At 39.4% G+C, this 17,823-nt stretch overlaps 1 protein-coding gene across 8 annotated transcripts in view; it reads left to right on the forward strand.

Moving 5' to 3' along the window:
- SPATS2L (spermatogenesis associated serine rich 2 like) overlaps positions 1–17,823 on the forward strand; it is a 79,158-nt gene that overhangs the window by 55,809 nt on the left and 5,526 nt on the right. For all 8 annotated transcript variants that reach the window (XM_053947917.1, XM_053947924.1, XM_053947921.1 and 5 more), the window contains 5 exons: positions 82–282; positions 684–819; positions 12,979–13,037; positions 16,449–16,558; positions 17,079–17,181. In XM_053947917.1, the coding sequence (XP_053803892.1) occupies positions 82–282; positions 684–819; positions 12,979–13,037; positions 16,449–16,558; positions 17,079–17,181 (609 nt within the window). The remainder of the gene's footprint in view (positions 1–81; positions 283–683; positions 820–12,978; positions 13,038–16,448; positions 16,559–17,078; positions 17,182–17,823) is intronic.

A 17,823-nucleotide genomic window follows, 5' to 3' on the forward strand; every position in this document is an offset into this window, starting at 1 on the left:
GTCATTCTGACTAAACAGTAAGGCTTCATACCTTTCTTAATCTTACAACTCCCTGTTTTCTTCCTTAATGTTTTCTTTCAGACAGAGAACGAGAACGCCAGAGGGTATCTGTGGAATCAAACCCAAAGACTGTGAATGGAGTAGAACAGCATGAGCCCCTTCAATCATCAGTTCAACTCCAGTGTAACCTAGGCAGGCCAAAGTCAAAATCTTCCTCAGTTAAATCACCCAGTGTGTCAACCCAACTTGAAACAAAGACAGATGATTCAGTCAAAAAAAGAGGTAAGTTGGGTCTCTGGTTCCTGTGTTCTGGAGTCAAAAACAGCTGAGGCCTCTAGGAAAAAAACCTCTGAATTCACAAAAGTTAAAAAGAGATGTGTTGGAAAGTACAAGCAGAATTATAACAAAATGAATTAAACAGTATGCTCTATTTAACATACTAAACTGAATAATTTGAATTAATACTGCCTTTCTAATATTTATGTGATTTGGGGGATGCATTTCAGCAAACATGTTTAGAAACTGAAGAACACTAGGGAGGGACTATGAAAAAGTTGGATTTATGGACTTCAGTAGAATAAACTTCAGACTTCATTCTAATCTGGGCAAGTAATATGTTGAACTATTCCTGGTGCCTCATTCAGAAAAACTAAAACAAATTTTCTGACTACTTTCTATTTTAGGGCCAAACATTGAAAAGTCAGTAAAAGACTTGCAGCGTTGCACTGTTTCTCTAACCAGATATCGTGTGATGATCAAAGAGGAAGTGGATAATTCAGTGAAGAAGATCAAAGCTGCTTTTGCAGAATTACACAGCTGGTAGGTAAATCAGCTGCAGGGATCCATCAGCTCCACTTAGAAAAGGGACTAATTAAGCCACTGGCATTAGTGGGGATGGGTCACTTACACCCTCTTTGTTTGCAGCATTTGGTTTCATAAAAAAAACCATGGTGCCATTAAGTAATGACGCTCCTCACCAACCAGGAAGTAATATATGCATAATTTGTATACATGCATAAAGTTCTTTGAAAAAAACCTTAGATTTTCTTGCTCTTAAATTATCCATCTTGACCTAATTATTTTGTATCAGATTCAGTGGCAACATATATGAGCAAATGAAAGCTGTTCTAAATATCCTGTCTGGGATTTTCTGAAGTCTCTTTTACCTTCTTTAAATCTCTTCTTTCTATACTGCATCTTTAGTCTTACCTCCTTTGGCAGACAGTCCTTTACTGTCACTTCATGTCCCATCATCTTTGCTTCTTATCCTACCATTGTTCTCTTAACTTTCCCTCATAGTTCATCCTAAGTTTCCATCCATCATTTAATTTCCAATTTGTATCTCTAGTTCATTCTTTTTCCTCTTTTTTTTTTAATGTCTTGAATCTGTTTTTTAATATAATTTTGATACTGCTGATCTTCAGCATGTACACCTACGCCCTTTGAAAACTTACAGCAGAAATAATTGCTGTACTAGCAAGTTGCATATTTGATATTTTCTTGTCGTAGAAAAGTATTTTCTGCTTTGAGTTTCACTCTGCCTTGGTTAAGCATAGATGTCATATAAAACCTATGTATTAGACAATGTTGGATTAAATAGAAGAAATTATGTTAAAATGTACAATGCTTGGTTACAAATCAGAGATGAGTGAAAAACCTTTCCCCTTTAATTCAATCACAGTATTTGTCAGTATTTTTATGAGCATATCTTATAAAAGAGCAGTAGTATTGGCAGAAGTTTGTTAACTTTGGACTTCAGTGGTGTAATCATTCAGTGGTGTAATCATTTGGACTTCAGTGGTGTAAACATTCAAAGATGCATCTAAAGTAACTTTAGGGCCATTAGAGCTCCACTTCTCTATGGGCAGAAAATCCAAGTGCTGCTGAGCTGATTTTGGGGAAGATTCTGGTTCACTGAGCCCCCAGTGTACTTTACTGTATAGCAGGGAGAGCTGTGTTTCTGTCTCTCCACTGAATATGAGCTGTGATCACCCATTGTACTAAACTCAGTAATGTTGTCAGGATTGCTCTGGAGCCATTACAGTGATTTTTGCTTATGAACTTACATGTAGTAATAATATTGTTAGGATAGAAAAATTGAGCAGAGTTCATCAACTTCTTCCACCTTTTTTTGGTCGTTCTCAGAGGGGACCTTTTCTCTGAGAAAAGTATAGTTGGATCTCATTTGCTGAGTGGTTCACACTAACTTTTTTACTTTTGGTAGCAGTGTTAAAAATATCTTACACCACGTCTCACCTTGGCTGCAGGCAGTCACAGGCAATTCAGTCTTTAAGGAATTGTCACTCTGGTCAGAGAACAGACTTAGAATTCTGCCATGATCTAAAAATGCAGGAAGGTAGTAAGAAGGTAGTAAATTCAGATCTGAAATTCTTCATTTTTCATGTATTCATATTTTCATTATTCACATTTTCATATTCAAAAACAGTAACGTGTATTGCCTAATACTAAAATACCCCAAAAAGAGTTTGTAAATGCAAGTACGTAAACTTATGAAAATAGCCTGAAAAACTTTTCAATAGGCTTCATTTCATTTTGCCTCCTACCAGCTTCAGTGCCTAAATTATTGGAGTCTTCTGGAAGCTCTAGAATCTAACAGATCTGTGGTCTGAATATTTGTGCCTCAGCATAACATTGCAATGAGGACAGTACAATGTCAGGAGATGTTTATGGAAATCTCAGTGCTGGCTGTGTTGCATTTGGCAGCTCATAAGTCTAACGTTTAGGTTTTTCTTCAAATGAATGAAGTAGATTTTTTGTTTAAACAGTAAACTGCCTGACTTTAACACCTTCTTTTGCTAAAATTAGAGAGAGTTTTGTGATATTTCTTATGATCTTGTGGCCTAAATTTTGAGGAAGATGGGCACAGCTATTTTAATGCCTTGTTTCCAAAAACTCCCTGACAGCTGCTGTAGATTTACTGGATTCGGGTAGAAATCCCCCAAACCAGTGATACATACAGCTTCAGACCTCAGACAAGGATCACATTGTATTCCTGAGCTGCATGGTGTAGTGTGTGTTATTTACATGGGAGTTTCCTTGCTCCAGAGTTGAACAAAACATCCCCAGTGCTAGCAGGAGGATAAGGTTTTAAGTGAGCATATTTATTACCCTCCTTTGGTGTGGAGTTTCACTGTGACACAGTCAGCTTGTCTGTCATGCAAAAATTAAGGAATTCAGCTAACTGTTGCACCCAGAATGCTATGGAATGACCAGAGCAAGGGCATGATGTCAGGTCGCCATTGTGATTGTGATTCCAAAGCTTTTTCCAGATTCCTCTCCCAGTTCCTGCTGGAGTGTGGGATGGTTGAGATGGACTGCAGATACAACAGCCACCAAGTGCTGTCTGTGTACAGAACTGCCAGGAACACTGGAATGAGCTCAGTACTGCAATCCCTTCCTGTTACACACAGCTGTCACCACCTAAGGGGTTTTAGTGAAGCTAAATGAAGTCAGAAGGTTTTATCTTGCATTGCAGCTGAATGCTGAAACACATACTAATTTGTCTCTTTTGGGTTTACTTTTCGTCCTTTGATAATAGGATATGAGACCACTTTTGTGTCCTTTTTTGCTATCAAAGTCAGAATCAAAATTGCATTGCAAGACTCAGTAATATTTTTGACTTTCTGACAATCCGGTTTGGTTTTTTTAATCTTTCCTTATTTTACCAATCACAGAAAGAATGGAGAATGCAAAGATAAGATCATGTATCTTCCTCCTACTTCCAGACAGTAAATGAAACCATTATTATGGAGCTAAATGAATAGCACATGTGGCCTAAGATATCCTGAAAGCTTCAGCAGAAACATTCACAAGAACTTCTCCTTTTAACAGCAGAAACTATTGAGCGATAGCTGCCAGTGAGAAACCATGTTTCTCTCTGGCTGATTTTTCACAGCTTGACCTAGTCAATAGGGAAGTTACTCCTGAACATGTAATATGCTACTATTTAAAAAGTCACCTACCTGGCAAAATAGTGCATACCCTCCCACAATCTGAAAAACAGTGCTAAGGAGCAAATGTGCTGTGAATCCCTGTAAAAGCTTAGGGGGAAAACAGAATGCTTACTTCAATTTTGACTTTGTAGTAAAATGGGGAAAATAAAAATCCCAGAAAGACATTTATTTAAAAACATTGCACTGGGCTTGCTTCCTCTTTCTTAAAGAGTCTCTGGAGTAATTATCTGTGTGCTCAGAAGAAGTGATAACAGCTTGCATTTATTCAGTTCTTTTAATGCCAGCAGACTCTATAGCATTTTACAAGCTATGGGCTGGACCAGGCAGGGCACTTAGCCCCTGAAGAAGTCTTTCGCAGTCTTATGTGGATTGTGCTCCTGCTGTAATCCAGCATTCTGGTCACCCCTACTCTTGCTGGGCTTTCTGTGGCATTGCTTTCCCAAGGTTATGAGAGCACTTGGCAAAGCAAGCTGAAGGGCAGTGTTCCTCAGGCTCACATGGGCCTGAAAGTTAGGAGAAAAATCTTCTTCATAATAGTTCTTGATCCAGTATTTGTCCTCGTTGCATTCAGCTTTGCTGTGTGGTTTTCAGGAATACCTTGGTGTCAATGAGAACATAAGGTGCTTCTCTTACTACTTCAATATAAAATATATCAGAGTGTAGCCATGTCTCAGGGCACTGTAGAACACAGAAAAGAAGGCTACCAAACAGTCCTTAAGTTACAGGGGAAGGTTAAAAAAGCTAAATGAACTCTCCTCTCCCTAGAGTGCACTTGAGACATTTGTTGCCAAGTTAAAACCTGCATGCGTTAACTGTGTTCTCACTTCTTTTCCACCAAGAAACTGAATAACCATCCTGGGGATAAAAGGAGAGCCCCAGGAAATCTGAGTGAAATGTGTAGAGCACAAAAGGAGCCACAGTTCCCCACAACACCTCTTGCCAGAAAATAATTTTCACATATTGGGCATTCATACAGTCATATGGAAAAGTAAAAGGGAACATCTGCTACTTGCCCATATGGTCTGCTGCCAGCCACAAATGGTCTATAGAAAACAGTAAGAACCAGCTTTAATTACACTGCATGCGGAACTGAACCACATAAATAAAACCATCTCTTCTCTTTTGTAACATGTTGATACGTCCAGTGCTGTGTAAAAAGCATGAAAATCAACACAACTGAGTTTTTGGAGTGAAGAAAAAGTAGTTGAAACCTTTACCATAGGCAAGATTAAAAAATGATTCTGACATAGTTCTGGGAGGATGGTGTTTGGCAATACTGACAGTTTAAAAATATAATAAAATAGATTCAGGGTAACAATTAGAAAGCATTTGCTGTATGTTTGGGGAAAATTAAGAAGTTTTTATATTGTTTTCTAAGTTAAAATAGAAAGCAGAGGAGTGGTTGAATGAGGGAAGAAGTAATCTAAAAGAACAGAATTATGTCTGTACTTACATAGTTGTGTCTGTACTGACTCAGTGTGGGGTAGTGAGCAGTGGTGCCAGTGCTCACAGCTGCAAAACAGTGAGAACACACTGTTCTCACCCCTACTTGACAAACTGTAAAGTTGATGGTTTTCTGTCACCCCTAGCCCAGAATCAGTGGCACCAGATGAGAGCTGCCTGTTTGTGCTGTGGTTGTTTGGAGATGGGCAGATGGCTGGAAAGGCCAGGACTAGTATTGCTTTACACTGAACAGAGGTCTGTGCTGTTTTTCTCTCCATTTCCAGGCAGTTCTTCTGAGGTTTCTGTCTATCTGACAGCCAACCTTTGGTAGTCCTTATGCCTCTAAAGTCCAGGTTTTCAAATCCTCTTGCAGTTGTTGTGATGTTTGTTTGCCCATCAGTCATGTGACCCAGTCCTTAACCTTGTCAGCACAGAGAAGATAAAAATAATCTCCTTGCATTCGTGTTTCCTTGGCCCTGCTGGGTTTTCAGGTACTTCCAAAGATAAGTGCTTTGACCAAGGCCCCTGGGCCCTGGCCCTGCTGCCTGGGTGGTCTGCGAGAAGCTGATCCAGCAGCTCTGACCCCAGGCTGGGTACCTGCCTGGAGAGCTGCAGCACTGGGAGAGGGGCTTGTGCTGGCATTCTCCTGACCTCCAGCAGTCTGGGATCACCCTTGCTGTGCATTAGTGGAGAGAAGAGACAGAGTTCTTGGAACTGTGGGGAATTAGGTTTCAGTGAGATACATAAGTCCCCCTACTGACCCCCTTGTCTTTTACAATTACTTTCTTCATCACGGTAATTTTTTAACAAGTTTGTGAATCTAGGTTAAAGAGATGAAGTTCAAAGGTGGATTACATTGTTTTTTAGCTGTTGTCCATATTTTATGGTGCTGTGTCTCCCCTCTTCCCTCCCAACCATTCATAGGTGTGTTTGTCATGCTCAGTAAAACACAGAACACACAGGTTTTGAGGCTGTGCAGGTATACTCTTGGTTTTGTGCATGTCATTGTGGATGAGAGGTGACTATCTCCTTTTTGATCTCACAGTTGTCAGACTAATGAGAAATCTAGCTTACTAAACTCAAAAAGAGAATAATTATCTTGAAAAATTTCAACTGACATTACACCAAAAAGCCAGACCTTTCTTTGAGGCGACTTTCCAATGTGCTTTTGAGAAAGTTACTTCTTTTCTGTAGCAGGAGCTCAACAACTGTCTTCTCCTTGCTGGAGTGTGTTTAGGCTAAAATATTTAACCAGTAAGGTATTCAGATACCTCAGGAATCGGATCAGAACTGAAACTCAAATAAGAAAGAAATACTTCACAAGTTTGCGTAAAAATGTGCAGGATGCTAACAAGCCGTGGTGCAAATCATACTCACCATTGTTAGAACTGCCAAATTGTGAGATGATGCCTTCATTTCTAAATAACTAAAATTTAGAAATGTTCTTTCAGGAAAAGGGTTTCCATGTCAGTTTTTAGCTTAAACAGGTTTTTGTGATGAGGCAATACATTTCTAATTGTTTGTAAATAGATCTTAAAAGAAAATTGCAAATAGGCCTTTAAGTATGGTGCATTTGCCAGATCACACTGTGCTGGCTGGCTGCTAAAGAGAACAGTGTTAGTGAAGGTAGATAAAAAATTACACAAAATGAACTTGAATAACTAAAAGCCTTTGGGCATTTTCTGTTCTACTAGATTGTGCTCTGCAGAGGGAAGAATTTCAGTAAAAATGATTTATGCTATCTTTTGTTTATCTTCTTATTGTCAGACTGTACTAGTGATCAGTATGAAAATTCATGTAATCTGGTTTGCTGTGTAAACATTGTGCATATGCTAATATGGTAATCAAATAACCTTCAAGCATTGTGAACATTTCAATAATATTGAGCTAATACTGGAAGAATATAATCTACTGAAACATTGCAAAATATGTAATGTACCAGCTTTTCCTACAAGGTATTTTCTACAATATATATATATTTCCTATTAATATAAAGAAAACTGGAAGTATAATTTCTCCAGTTACAAAATAGCATGGCTAGTCAGTAATCCTGTAGCACTTATAATCACGTAGTACAGGTGATTGGGCTTTATCTTTACATTCCCATCACATCATTCTAGCTCCTTGGGCCAGAAGTTTGACAGGGACAGTTCTAGTTTTTGGATTGACGTGCAGGATTCTTTTGTGAAATACACAATTGGATTAGAGATTCTTATCAGTTGTCTTTTCACACTGCCTGTGGGTCAAGTATGTTCATGCTAGAAGGGAAATATGTGCAAGACAAAAAGCATAATACTTAAAGCAGAGCTTATCAGGACCATCTCATGAATTTGCATGTAACCTCAGCTCAAACACAGCAGAGACAGTAACACTACTAACATCCCTCAAACTTGCTTGGGCTTGTCAGCAGCTTGTCAGTCAGCACAGCTTCAAGGAGCTACTGGGGTCTGTTCCAAAGCATTGACAGAGCAACATCACTGGAGTGTGTTGTATTTTTGTTGATGCCTAAACTGTCAGGCTTGAACAGTGTCTCACTACTCTAACTCCCTTCCTCATGAAAAAAGGGTTCAAATGGTACCTCAGTGTTCAGCAGCTCTCCAGCTGAACCAGCCTCCAGAGGATGCCCAGGAAAAAATAGCTCTTCCCCCTTCTGGATGAAGAGCCCTGCCACAGCTGACGCTGTTTTCCTCAGTCTCCAGAAGAACAGTCATTCTCAAACTGTGCACAAAGCTGGTTCAGGGGAGAATAAAGCTTATTAAACACCTTAAGGAGAAAACTGGCGTTTTGAGGAGTTGAACAGGGTTATGAAAGGACTCATTCGAATTACATTTACCAGTAACCTCTGTGCCATGCAGCTGGGACTTACCTTTGTGAGCTGTGTCAGCATGTTTGCCTCCATGTCAGCTTGGCATTTTATTTCCCCATCTCTTCAGGCACAATAGGTTTGTCATAATGCCTAGAAGAGGCAGAAGGAAAGAGAAGATTCTGGTCATCTGGAAACCTTATGATTCTCATCAGTAAAGCTATAAATCAGCCAGCCTGGCAATCTGAAGCAGCTTTTCTCAAGAGGCACTAATAACTTTAATCATATCTGTAGAATTTGGAGGTATTGCGGCTGACTGAAAATCTCCTTTCTTTAGCACTGTGCAAATAATAGATTTCATGCTGTAAACTAGAGGAAGATTATTTTGTTTACACTAATGTCAGAACAAATTCAGAATTTGTTCTGAGTATGAAACTGTGAAATGAAGCAGCTGTCAGCATAATTTGCCCCTATCATTGCTGTGCTAGCAGCTCATTGTAGTTTGGCATTTGCAGCTCTTTTGCCATTGTACACCAGTGTGAATCTTGCCAGCCTTGGTAAGGCCAAGGTATGAGTGCTGTTCATTTGACCAGGAATAGGGCACTTCTGTTTTTGCCTTCAAAATCAATTCAGCAAAATGATTCCTAGAGAGCTGCTGTCTCTCCTGCTGCATCTCGTATCTCTACAGCACCAGCACTGGCTGTGTCTCATTTGCATGCCCTCTGTGTTAACCCTCTGCTTTGCCCTGTCCCCTCAACAAAATTGTCTCCTTCCTGAGCCCCACTTCAAAATTTCACCTGGATTTCAAGCTCAAACAGTGCTAAATCCTGTGCTCCAAACTGCAGATACTCACCTGTGGTGAACAGTGATATGGTGCTGATAGCTCAAGTTTGGTACCCAGGTCCTAATCCTGAAAATGTGAGGGGTAAGAAAAGGAAAAATCAGTCCCTTTAGGAGACAGGTGTGGTGAAGGGAGACAAAAAAGAAAGAGGTAGTAATGTTACTTTGCCTTTTCTACATCATCAGTCATAGAGTCATAAAGATAAGGCTCACTTGATTCAGATATGTCTTGAGTCTGGTGGGTGAAAGGGGGAATTGAGTCCCAGTGTTTGGTCTACTACAGGCAGGGGAACTATGGACTGATGATTAGGGCATGGATTCAGGTACATTCAAAGAAAGAAGTGGTTCTGAGATGTGTGTTTGTCACCAGAGTCTCATATAGTATGTGGAAATATGTTCAGGTGTTGTTATTGATATTCAAGGTGAGGAGAAGGCATAGCTTCAGCAATGCCTTTCAGATTTTTAATGCTCAGAGTAATCAGAAAAAATTGACAGGATTATGAACCCTTCAGAACATCAGCTAAAGTAATATGTTCATGATTTTAAACCTGGTTCCAAACAGCTATAGAAAACCCAAGAGAAACAACATAACTGGAGAGGAAGGAATTAGCAGAATGTTTTCCCTCAGGTGTTTTTAGATCTGAAATGTATTCTGTTCCTTGTTCTGCTAGAGCTCAAATCTGATCATACCTGATTGTACAGAAAGTTCCTGTAGCACTCAGTATCCAGTTCTCACAGCACCAATGGCTGCGGGCTGTGCACTGGAGTGTACCAACTTGATACAACATTTTAGTGCCAAAGGACAGTAAGAAGCATTAAAAGAAAATACTTTCCTGGGAGGTATTGCTGTGTTGAGCTTCAAGCAGTTCTCAGTAACACTTCTGCTGTGGTCTAATCACAGTCACTGTATTAAGGCTGAGCAGGGCATTTTTCCAGAAAATGCATTAAAAATGGTTGAACTCCTAAGTTAAGGAGCTGTTCAGTTTAAGTGACTGTTGGATCTTTGTGTGAAAACAGTGGGATACTAGCAGGAATGAGGGACAAGATTGGATCCATTGATTTTTCCACACTGTTCTTGTCCTTTCTCCTTCTATATGTTAGCATTAAGATTTCTCTTTGTCGTTTGTCTTTTTTTTTTTCCCCAGGCCAGGGTTTTTTCCAGTTTTCTGTCTGTAGTTTTCATTTGTTTATAACTTTGATAAATTCTTGTTGGAGGCAGTATTACTCTGTTTTGCATTTGCTGGTGCTGGTTGGCCTAGGACATTTCTAAAGAAACATTAACTTTCCCCATATATGACACATGGCAGTTTATGGTTTCCAAGCTGAGAAATGTGGTTGTATGCTTCCAGATGAAAATTAATGTTCCTTTCCTTTAGCCAAAAGAGAGAGAGGGCATGTCCTCTGCTGATATAAATTAGTACAGCTGCATTGTCTTCAGGGAAGGAAAATCTTTTCAAGGTCTGTCTGTTAAAGAAACTTAGTTTCTTACGTGGACAAAGGCACCAAACAGTTTCTCTCTTGTATTATTCTTTAATTTTTCCAATGTTAGTTTATAGCTAGAAAAGAAGTACTCAGGTGGTTATTCTTTAAATTCATCAGTCCTGGCCTCTACTGCTACAACATACAAACACTTTCCTGAAGTGTTCGTCAGAGACCAAAATGAAACATTAGGAGTGGAAAACTGTCTAGTAACAGATAAGATTTGACTATAAAATATGATAAATACAGGACTGTTATGGCCTTGTTTTCATTCTAGTATTGAAAGTGATTTTATTTAGCATCAAAATAAAATGTTAGGGGGACACCAATTTACTAAGGACCTGTTGTTGGAGTGCAGAGAGAACAATCCTGGAAAGAGCTGCACTAAAACACTCTTCTGATTAGCTCTGCTGTTGTGACCTTGTTGCTTGAATGTTTTCCAGACAAAAGTTTATGTTTATATAACCTGTGTAGTGCACTAGGGAGACGCTTTGATAACAGAGACAGAAAAAGTAAAAATCTGCAGGGTTTTTTTTTAAATTAAGAGAAAGTAGTAAAGATAACTAGATTCTCGTTGTGGAGGATAGAAATAGGTAAGAACTTAAAAGACTCGTTTCAGCCACCTGTTGTGAAAGTCAAGGAAGTTTATTAAACCGTGTAGTTACAAAAGCTAATTGAAAATAGATTAATTCTGAGAATCTATGACTATTTAGTATTAGCAAGCTGGAATCATCACCTGCTTATTTGGTGTTCAAGCTTAATGCTTATGCCTGGAGATGGAATGCCTATTGGAACAATCATATCTTTCCATTATCACTACCTCTTAACTGATTTGCTCTACCCTAAAAAAACCCTGCTGTTTTATTTCCTCTGGTGTGTAGGTCACACTAAATTGATCTGACAAGCTAAAACAATAATTGTAGTCTTGTTTCTGTGTATGAAACAAAAAAATGTGCTATAGTGCATTTGTGTTGTCTGGCTGCAGCCTTTGCCATCAGCCAACCTCCTGTCCCTCTTGTTGGCTGCTGGGAGGCAGTGTAAAGGTCGCCTCCTGTCCAGGGGGCATGGTAGACTGGGAGAACTCAAGGACAGAAGTCTGCAGAGCTTCTGTTGCAAACCTCCTGTGTGAGGTTGGTTGGAAGATTTCAAGGAAGGATGAATGCACATGAATGTGTTGTAGCTGGTGAATGTTTGGTTGTCAGCTGTGTGTTTGTCATGTGTTCCCCACGCTGCCTGCTCACCAATCTTTCCCTGTTTTAGTTAAGGACCTGTCATTATTTCTCTAAGTTTCTGTCTGTCTTTACTGCCCACTGAACTCTGCAGGGTCTTCCCTTTCTTGCTAAGAATGTTCTAGACAAAAATTTGGGTTTTAAGTTTTCTGAAATATCTTCATTCAGTAGAAGCCTGTTCACATATAACTAACTCAGTGTCTTCACTGGGTCCAAAAGCTAATGTTTAACGTTGATTTTACTAACAGGGTTGAGAGCTCCACTCTTCCTTTGAGTGCATAACTAGATGTACTCCTGGTGTTTGACCTACTTTTTGCAATTTCCCTCCCCACAGCTGCTTGAATTTACTCACTTATGCAAACACAAACACTAACATTGGTAGTGTTTAATTAAATGTGAACTTAACTTTAAGAATACTCTAGTGAGAGGAAAACAGAATGGCACACCAGAGCACTGTCCCCTGGAAAGCATTCTGCAGGATGTTACTCCACTGGACAGTGTCACTGTGTTCATAATGGGACCAACTTAGCACATGTCCTGTCTGCTCTCAGCAGACCCACCTGATCAGTTGCACTCTGACAGCTTATAAGCACTGTCAGGGATTGCACACCAAGCTTTTGTAAAAGGAGAGGCACACAGTTCCTTTAGGAAGGCCAGGTAAAAGCGGAAAAACTCCTTCCCAGTCCCGGAGGGAATAGGGTGTAAGGAAGCTGACTTCTATTATGGAGATACTTTAATGCTTATTTACATCACACACCATTTTCTTGTTTACCCTGACATATTTTGCAAAAATATCTCTAAGGAAGAAAAAGATCTCATTCCACACGTCTTTAATTTTGTTTCATTCTTAGTTTTGTGCTGAGACCTAAGCTGCATTGATTTGGGTAGCAGCAATGGCGTATCTGGCTTAATTAGGAAACAGACCGTTTAGTCATTTGAGGATTGTTGTGCTGAATGAGGCTGATTTCCACATCTGTGCAGATATGTGGGAAGGCCAGTGAGATGTTTGTGTAAAGCAGCACACACTCATTATCACTAATTTTTTATGGCTGGCTTGTCTAGGTATTTCTTCAGCTTCAATTTTTTAAGTCTTACTCACTTCAAAACTGCCCATTTTTAATGTCTGAAGTCTGTGTGTAGTTACAGCTTTTGATTTTGATGGAGTTCCAGCATGAATTAAATAAATTTTTTTCTTTTTTTTCTTTTTTAGCATCGTAGACAAAGAAGTGTCATTAATGGCAGAAATTGATAAAGTTAAAGAAGAAGCCAGTAAGTAAAAAAAATACACAGGGAAATTTTGGAATGCTGTTGAAACAGTTGTTTTGTTTGGCAGAAAATAACACAATCCATAAATTTGGTTAGCACCATTCCATCCTCTTTCACTCTATATATGTAGGCAGAAAAGGCTTTGATGTGCCATGGTAGTTTCTGTGAGGATGGTGCATCAAAATTTCAGTATTATGAAATTAAGGTAAACCAAAAGGTGATATGGAATTAGATTTGAGTTACTCACTCCTTCAACTTACCTATCAGAGCTTTTTGACCACTCTTTTTTCCTCATTTCTATGGTTATTTAATTACTTTGTTTCCATTTATCAATCACTTTTTGCTTGCTTATATTACCTACATAAGTTAGAATACTGGAATTAGGGAGTAGGGGAGTAGGTTATTGTGTTGCCTTGCATAGCTTTAAGGGACAGTGATGAAGCTTATGAATTAGAAAATTAAAAAAAAAAAAAAAACAGATCTTCACTGGAGTCTGTTTTCTTAATAATCTGTGGGAGTCAATCTGATTCCAGGCTTTCATGTTGTCTCTGGTTTTTACATTTTCATGTATATATATTCTGGTGGGGGAGGGGGGGGAGCAAGATGAGCCTTGTATTAGGGTACCACAATATGTCTTACACTCCATCCAAGATTCAGTGTTTGTATTTACCCCCAGGAAATACAGGGGGACATGTTTCAGTAGAGAATGCTAAGCAAGAAATTGAAGACCAAATTCTAACCAAAGCAGTGTTAGAATTATACTTTTCCTGGCAGATGAAAATGTCCTTGATATGAATGCATACAATCCTTTTATTGATTTGTGAATTTAAGGTCCTTCCAAGGGTCACAAATACATTTAACATTCTTGAATACTTCATCTGCATTTAGAACTCACTTAGTTTACAAAAGTATAACAATTGAATTTTTGTTGAAAGAAATGCTCTAAATTCTCTATTGCTGTCCAAGTCTCTTGCAGTTGTAGATGTGTAGAAACTAGAAGGTACGAAGTCATGACAGCAAAGATTTGCAAAGTTTGTGTTTTGAATTTTATTTGCTAGTTTTCTGGGAAGAACATGAAATAGATGTGAATTTGAAACTTTGTGTTATTCTGGGAAGGACTTGTGGAGTGATATATATCAGCAGTTTTTTGTTACCTTTGATTACCAAATACCAGGTAGCCATAATCAGCTACAGAACATGCGCTCATTCCCAGGAAGACCAATGGTAGAATGCCCACTGATCAGCAGACACAGTTTTAAGACCTACCTGCACAAATAAATCCACATTTTGGAAATCCACTGTCCGGGGCTGATGGTATTATAGGGCCCCTTCATTAATCTTGGCCAGTTACAGGAACTTGTGTAGAAAGTAAACCTAATTCCTACCTACCAGCATGCAAAGTGCTGCATTTGCACATGGTGTGTTCTGTTCCCATTTCCCTGTCAGCTCCACGCATGGTGGTGGATGGCCCAGTACCTGTCTCCAGCAGTGTGGTTTCTGTTGTCTCTCAAGGCTGCTGTAGGCTGTAAAGTGCCTTCAGAAACTTAGGCAGAAAGTTGTTACAGGACTGTAACATGCTAACCAAGATTTAGAATATTATTTCTTTTCATATCTCTTTGCTGCACTCAAGGACTGTTTTACAGTGGGTGATCTTATTCTTACTGTCAACACTAGGAAAAATTCCAAATATGATAATTTCAGGGTTTTTTTAAAACATGGGTATTTGGCTGGCATCTCATGGAAATAAATGCCAGTATGAGATGAGATCATATGGTCTGGGTAGTCACTTTAGCAAAGAGGATATTGATCTTGGGGAGGAACAATATTAGCATTACCTAGAATAAACAGTAACACAGAACTAGTGGACAAGGTAAGCACCTGGTAAACTGTTCATTTAACATGATAAAATTTTCTCACTCTCGTGGACCATATTCTACAAAAAATGAAATTGAAAAGATCAGCTGGGAAGACAGCAGCTGTTCTTAGCATAAGTAATAATGTAGGCACAGATTTACTAGCAGGGCTAAAGGAACTGTACCACCCTCTGCCTTCCCTGCCATGTGTGATACACACTCCTCTACAGTTGCACAGTTTGTTTGCTCCCACACAGCTGCAGCTGTGTCTCCCTGTGCCTGCTGGACCATGTTGTACTCAGTGAAACATTGGAACAGGTTTCTCAGAGGAGGGGAGATCTTCATCCCTGGAAGCATTCAAGGTCAAGCTCTGAGCATCCCCATCTACTGAAGATGCCCCTGCTGATTGCAGGGGGTTGGACTAGAGACCTTTAAAGGTCACTTCCAGCCCCAGCTATTTATTGACTCTACAATGCTTTCAAAAGAAGGTGTTATCTGATTAAATAAATTATAATGGGTTGAGAAACAAACTGTGAAATATCATTAATTGTCACCTTTAAAAATAGCATTAAAAAGTATAGGCTGGTTACATGACTTGTCAAGTGTGCTGTGGAAATTTGTGGCAAAAAGAAGGTAAAGAAGCCAAAATCTCTACTGTTGTAATGGAGTCTTCGTCCTTAGGATAATTTACATTAAGTACCACTCCCCCTGACTGTATGTGTAAGTTCAAGACAAAAGACTATGATAGTTACTATTTTACATTTAGATGTTGATTCCTCTCTGCCATAAGTACTGATCCCATCAGCCAGTTAATCAGTTGTTGCTTTTACTCTGAGTCACCATTGTGGTAATAGTTTGCATATATTTCCACCAAAATTGTAATGTCATATTATCTTGTGTACAAGTAGACCATTGCTTCGTGGTTTATGATTAATGTTTCCCTATAAGAATATAACTACTCATCCCTTCCTTACATAGAGTATACAAGACAGGCAGTAATGAATATTTAGTATTTTTTTCATAAAGACTGTTTTTCTTCAATGCTGTTTTGCTGATGAAATGGCAAATATGTATATTCCATATGCAAAAGCAAAATTGCAATGCCAATGACTTTAACATAAACTGTATATGAACAGGTTTTTTTCAGAGGAAGTGAAATTCCCCTGTGTAAATCAAATACAGCATGTCTTCAGAAACAGGCTGGTGACTCAATGTAATGCTTCTTTCCATGTCTCTGGAAGGCTCCCTGTTTTTATGCTTCCAAATAAAGCACTAGAAAACTCAAAACAACATGTCTTTGCCCCTATTCACTGAATGTTGGAGGATTGGTTTAACTTTTTCTGACAGCTATCCCATTTTCAGATCTTTTTCAAAATCAGGCAGTTCAGTGAAATATACTGATCAACTTAATCTGTGCAAGTACCATATTGCAAATCCAGTTGAAGTCAGTGGTCCATGTGTTTGTGTCACATGGGATGTACCATGTTAATGCCCAAAGACTAATAAATTACAGAGCAATTTACCTTCCTAGAATTAATGACTGACTATTGGTATTTGGCAGTGGAAATCCTGACTGCTCGGCAGAAGAAAGCAGAGGAGCTGAAGAGACTGGCAGACCTAGCCAGTCAGATGGCTGAAGCACAACTCTCTGAACTCAGGGCTGAAATCAAGGTCAGGCATTCACTTCTGTTTGGGTATTTTAGCCATTTGCAGAAATGCCAAGAGTTGTCACATTAACATGCCCAGGCTGTTTATTCCTGCTATGGGCCATGGGGTAAATAGTTTTCCATAGGGAAAGTGTAGCTTCTTAAAGCATTGTAGCACCTCTGAGCAGTGTACAGATGCTATCAGTGAAGTGTAAGCTATCCCCTCCTAAGTGTAACAGTGGGGAGTTTTGCTGTTTGTGTATCATTTAGACTCAGCAAGTAAACCTGATAGCTTCAGCTTCAGTGATCAAACATACATTCTCTGCTGAAATGACCCACTTCCCAAGTGTGAGAGTGATCCACCCATCACTGGGCTGTGAGATGTAATTTAGTGAGGATGGGAAAATCCTTGGTTCCGCACAGAGATCTTGTGGACAGGGCAGGGTTGAGCCTTAAAGTGAACTTAAGTATTGATTGGTTCTTTCACCCTCCATACAGTCTTTTGCTCAGAATGTGAATCACTGTTAACATGTCTGTTGTTACAGCACTTCGTGAGTGAACGGAAATACGATGAAGAGCTGGGCAGGTCTGCCCGATTTTCCTGTGATACAGAGCAGCTGAAGACCCAGATTCAGCTCTGTGGAGAAAGTAAGTGCTGATGATCCCTCTCACTGAGTTTCTCAAAACATATCTGTTCAGCAGAGCTGACAGCACATGTGCTGCCAGTGTGTGAGTGTGAAGCAAGCCCAATATGATTAGTGTCTCTGGATGCAGCAGGACTGCTGAACACACACAAGTCAACTTAACAGTTTGCAACATGTTAGACTCACTGTGCCTGGGCTGCACACTCCATCTGCAGATGCACAGTACCATCTTTGTCAGAGATTTCGAGGTATTACTCAGATAAGTTGGAGTTTTCAATCTGAACAGGATCCCAACTCTAGGGAATACACAAATTCAGTAATTTATATATAAATAGTAAATTGGAAGCTTCTGTGTTTGAGCATAATGTTATGAGACTAATTCAGATCTCTCCTGCTAAGAAGTAACTCCCCAGCTTTTTAACAGTATTCACTGGGTTTTTCAGGAGCCATCTAGAGTCCCAAATGACAGGATCAGTAAGGTTGGAAAAGATTGATCCCACCTTGCTACAACCTCCTTTTAGGTACTTGTAGAGAGCAGTAGGGTCTCCCCTCAGCCTCTTTTTCTCCAAGCTTCTGTTTCTAAATCATCTGCCCTTCTGCTTGGAAATTCAAGTTCACATTTTTTGCTTCAAATATATGTCCCTGT

Source organism: Vidua chalybeata, chromosome 7, assembly GCF_026979565.1.
Source record: "Vidua chalybeata isolate OUT-0048 chromosome 7, bVidCha1 merged haplotype, whole genome shotgun sequence".
Classification (NCBI taxonomy): domain Eukaryota; kingdom Metazoa; phylum Chordata; class Aves; order Passeriformes; family Viduidae; genus Vidua; species Vidua chalybeata.